The following is a 4,922-nucleotide window of genomic DNA, read 5'->3' on the forward strand; positions in this document are numbered from 1 at the left end:
TGCGTGCCGCTCGCCTGCCAGTCGTAAGTACCGTGGCTGGGAGTGGAGGTCTGCGGGCCCGTGGTGCCCACAGCAGACCCCTCTTTGTCTCGGCTCCACGTGGGCCCGGTGTGGCGGCTGGAGGGGGGCGTCTCTTCTCTCAGGACTTTTACCTCGTCCAGATCAAGGGACGTCGCATGCTTTGATCGGGAGCTCAGTTGCCTTTCTGAGGCTGTTGCTGGGACCCATGAGCGAGGACTGCTGCGGGGCGTAGAGCCAGCTGTCACCTGAGGGCGGGGGCCCAAGGTTTCTTCTGAGAACTCGTCAAAGCTCCTTGCAGAGACCTGGACTCCAGATCACTGCGGGGCGCCTTGTGAGGCTGTGTGCTCATATGTGCATGTGCGCGTGTGGGGGCTCCCTGGCAGCAGAACCCCGGGGGTGCAGGTCTCCACAGTGGCAGGAGTGTGACGCGTGCCCGTCGGGCGGCAGTGGGCTGACAGCAGGGGCGGACCCAGAGCCGGCTGGGAATGGCCAGCGCGCAGAGGCTGGCAGAGCGGCCCGAGTGCTCGCGGGTGTGCACCGTGCCAGCCGTGAGCTGCCGTGACAAGACAGGACGCTCCGCTGCTGCTTCCGCCCACTCCCATGCGCGGCCAGGTCGCGTGTCCCACCGGCTTCTCTTGGCAGCTCGGTCCCCACAGAACACGCGTCTTGCTGTCTCACTTCCCGCGCCGCCACTTGTCCTCGCTGCTGTGAGGTGAGCCCGCGGGCAGGTGGCCCGCGGCAGCTGGTGTGCTCCTGTCGGGGTTGGCTCTGCGGGACGTTGCAGGTTCCCTGAGGGCTCGAGCTCCCGGCTAGGTACAGGCCCACCTTGCTGCCCGCGGGCACCTGGGCTGACACCGGCCACCGTGCAGACCTCCCGTGCTCGCAGACCGAGGTCGGCACACCCATGGGCAGGGTGCGCGTCCCTTCTCTGCGTCCCGGTTGGGTGACGGGCCGGGCTCCCAGTGCTATGCCCCTCCTCTTGGCCAGCACGGGCCGGGCCTCTCCGGTGTGACAGGCCTCCTTGTGGCCGGCATGAGCTGGGCCTCTCCTGGCTGTCTCTGGCCTGCCCTCTCTGGTCCTGGTACCCGGTAGATGGATTTGTGGTTGTGGTTATGTGGAGTCGCCATCCCGTGCCCAAGAAGTGGCTCCATGGCACTGTGACCCAAGCCCTGCGCCTGCTCCGTGCCCTGGGGACAGTGGGACACCTGGCTCCGGCAGGCTCTAGTCACTGTGGCTGCTTGGCGGGGCGGGCAGCTGGGCAGTCCTGATCTGCATGTGGGCCCAGGCCCCTCAGTAGTGTCCCAGCTCTGTCCCACATGGGGGCCTCCCTGCCCCATGCAGGAGCCATGGCTTCCCTGGCATGTCCCCTATTGTCCTGCGCTGGACTGGGGCCCTCTTTGGTCCTGGTCCCCGAGGCTAAGACTCTGGGGCGGGCTCGGCTCCTGCCAGCGGGCAGTCAGCACTGGGAAGCCCTGCCACCATGAGACCTTCTCCCTGGGACCCCTGCTCCAGCTGTTCCCCGTACTGTTGGGCCGACTGGGGAGGGCACCTGTCCCATAGCATCCCCTGACCGCTGCTGTTGGCCCCCTGGTATTGATCTGTGGGCCTGGGACAGTTTGGCGCCAGTGTCTGACACCTCCCCTCTGTCCCCTGCTGGCTCCTGGTGCCGTCCAGGCATCCTGTTTCCTGTGCTTACCCCCTTCCGAAGGTGGGTCTGGGCTCAGCTCTGCTGACTGAGGCTGTTTGTGTCCTGCGGCAGCGCCCCTCCCCCCGGACCCCTCTCCGCGCCCCCCCCTCTGCGTGGGGAGCCCTAGGAGGGGCCGCTTGTTCCCACACCTGCGTTTCTTTCTTTTTTTAAAGAGAGGTTTTTTGCTATAGGGTGCTTGCACTCACTGGAGAAACAGAGAGACAGAGAAAGTGAGAGATCACCCTTGCGAGGGGATGGCCACGCACAATCCCCCCTCCTCCCCTCTACTCTTGGGATCTTGGGCACACACGCACACGCGTCTGGTGTGAGTTTTGAGCCGCCAGGTCTGGGACAGGTCTGGGTTGACTGTGGGAGTCCAGCCGTAACTGCGCCATCTGCTGGTCCCCATACCTGCGTCTCTCCCTCTGTCCCAGCCCACACCTCGCAGTGTCAGAGGGCAGCCTGGGGACCTGCCCCGCACACAAGTGAGAGGCCACGGGTGGGGCTGTCCCGCTGTGGGGCTGTCAGCGTCCCCTGCACCCAGGGGCTCCGACAGCCAGGTCTGGCCATGGTGGCAGCGGCTCTGCCTCTCCAGAGTGTCGCGCTTCAGCCTCTGGACCAGCCGCCCTTCCTCCCCAAGTGCCTTGCGGGGCCTATGCGCGTGGGCGCTCTGAGCAGGCCCCGTCACGACACTGCTGCCCCCGGGGCCCCGAGATCTGGCTTCACACGGGTTACGGCCTCGTGTGGAAAGGGGCTGGAGCTGCCTGGCCGAGGTGCAGGAGCCACACCCCGCGGGCTGGGGGTCTGCCTGAACTGCGGTTTGAAGGGGCTCGTCTTACACAGCCAGGTCCTGCCCACATACGACAGCCTGGACGAGCCGTCGGTGAAAGCCATGAGCTCCATCTTCGCCTCTTCCCTCCACGTGGTCACCACCTTCTACGTCATGGTAGGAGCCGTCCCCGTCTCTCCTCCCTTGTCAGCCTCACAGTGCATGCGGCCCTCCCAGGGGCGTTGCATTGGGGCCCTGTTCCGCACGACCGGCGGCTGCAGGGTCACAGGCGTGCCAGCTCCTGTCCACGCAGCGCCGTGGCGGGGCGGGGGCCCCGCTGCCCCACTGCTGTTGTACTGGGGCCCAGCTGCAGGCCTAGTGCCACCCAGGCTGTGCTGGCGACCCTTCTCCCCTCCTCGCTGAGATGTCCAGATCCACCAGGGCATGGGGCGTATCCGGGAGGAGTCAGAAAATGTCAGACAGGAGCTTGTCTCCCGGTCCACGCACGTCGTCACTGCTGGCATCTGGACAGTCTCGTGTCCGGTCTCTGCGTGCCAGCCGGCGTCTTGGAATGAGAGGACAGTGAGCTGAGGCTGTCACTTCTGTCCCTGACCTGACCCCTCGATGTTCTATGGGCTGTCCCATGTGCTCCTGGAGGTCATTGTTGGCGCCTGTGCCAACGCTGTGCGGGCCCATAGGCCGCCCCTCAGTACCCCAGGGGAGGTCACGGGTGCCGGCACCTGCTCTCCCTGCACAGGGCTCTGCGCTGTCACTTCTGTTTCGGGAAGTCCTGCGGGCCGACAGTGATGGATGGGCCGTCGGGTTTTACCAGGATGCCCGGGTACTGCTGTCGGCCTCCGGAGGCTGTCCTCGGGGCAGCTGCTCCTGCCGCTGCGTGCCAGGCCAGTGCGCACGGTCCCGTCTCCCACCTGCTGCGTCTTGTCTCCAACAGGTGGGGTTTTTTGGGTATGTGAGCTTCACCGAGGCCACCGCGGGGAACGTGCTCATGCACTTCCCCTCCAACCTGGTGACGGAGATGATCCACGTGGGCTTCATGATGTCTGTGGCCGTGGGCTTCCCCATGATGATCCTGCCGTGCAGACAGGCCTTGAACACGCTGCTCTTCGAGCAGCAGGTGAGCTGTGCGGCCCTGGGGCCCGGGGCCTTCCTGGTTCTGTCTCCTGCAGCGGTGGGTGGAGTCTCCCTCCTCAGGAAAGTTTCAGTCAAGTATTCTGTTGGTTGGTTGGTTGGTTTTTTTGGTAAGGTTTTTGCCATAGGGTACATGATCTTGCTGGGGAGAGGCAGAGACTGCGAGGGAAAGTGAGAAGTCACCCCGAGAGGGTGGGCACACCGCAGTCCCTTCTCCATTCTCCTCCCAGGTCTCGGGCCCGCACGCACCTGTGCCCCACCTTATTTTCTTTTTTTTCTTTTTTTTTTTTTGGAGAGGTTTTGCTATAGGGCGCGTGCGCTCACCAGACAGACAGAGAGACGCAGAGCCAGAAAGCGAGAAATCACCCCCAGGGGGGATGGTCACGCCGCAATCCCTTCTCCTCCATTCTCCTCTCGGGATCTTGGGCACGCACGCACATGCGCCCGGCATGAGTTTAAGCCACCGGGTCCGGGACGCGAACCGCGGTCGACTACGTGGGAGTCCAGCGACACAGCCATTACGCTAACTGCTGGTTCCCAGCCCAGCATTATTTTCAAGCTACCAGGTCCAGACTCCAACCTCAGCTGGCCGTGTGGAAGTCCACTGCCTCAACTGCCACAGCCCTGCTAGCCCCCACTCACGGAGTTGTCTAGGGGGTTTAAACCCACGTGGGGACACGTATGTTAGGACAAGTGGGGCTCACGGTCGGGCCACTGTCTAAGCAGGTCGGCCATCTGCCCAGACTCCCGGACTTGGTGCTGCCACCTGAACCAGAGAAGTGGCAGGACACCAAGGTGGAGTTGCCCCGGGTGGTCCCAGGGCAGGTGTGGACGGGGCACCTGGAGGACCAGAACCTTGGCAGGAGTGGGTCCTGGCAGCCAGGAGGGCACACGGGCTCGTGTGCTGTGTCTGCTTTTGTACAGCTCAACGTTTTCAGTGCCTGAGCAGATGTCGGCTGCTGAGAGAAGCCAGGTTTATTCATCCTGTAGGCGAGCGGGTTGCTTGGGACGTCTCCAAACAGAGGCTTGAAACCAGAGGCTCCGGGCCTTTCCCGTTGCCGGGCTCATGTACAGAGGCGTGCTTGGGGTGTCTCGGGCCCAGGGCATAGCAGGCCAGCCCTGTCTGGCAAGGTGTCTCCCCTGCTCGGCGAGGCAGCTAGTGCTCACCTGAGACCTCGGGCCTGGTCTGTCCTGTCAGCTGCTGTGCCTGGTACCCAGGGACACAGGCTGCACCCGAGCTGCTTAGGCCGGTGGATCTGGGGAGACTGGCGGCCACAGTGGGCCAGTGGGCTGCCC

At 64.3% G+C, this 4,922-nt stretch overlaps 1 protein-coding gene across 6 annotated transcripts in view; it reads left to right on the top strand.

The window, feature by feature from the left end:
- Positions 1-4,922, top strand: part of SLC38A10 (solute carrier family 38 member 10) — a 37,863-nt gene that overhangs the window by 12,197 nt on the left and 20,744 nt on the right. For all 6 annotated transcript variants that reach the window (XM_027770736.1, XM_006145659.3, XM_027770737.1 and 3 more), the window contains 2 exons: positions 2,552-2,654; positions 3,430-3,612. In XM_027770736.1, the coding sequence (XP_027626537.1) occupies positions 2,552-2,654; positions 3,430-3,612 (286 nt within the window). The remainder of the gene's footprint in view (positions 1-2,551; positions 2,655-3,429; positions 3,613-4,922) is intronic.

This window comes from Tupaia chinensis, unplaced genomic scaffold, assembly GCF_000334495.1.
Source record: "Tupaia chinensis unplaced genomic scaffold, TupChi_1.0 Scaffold000159_1, whole genome shotgun sequence".
NCBI lineage: Eukaryota > Metazoa > Chordata > Mammalia > Scandentia > Tupaiidae > Tupaia > Tupaia belangeri.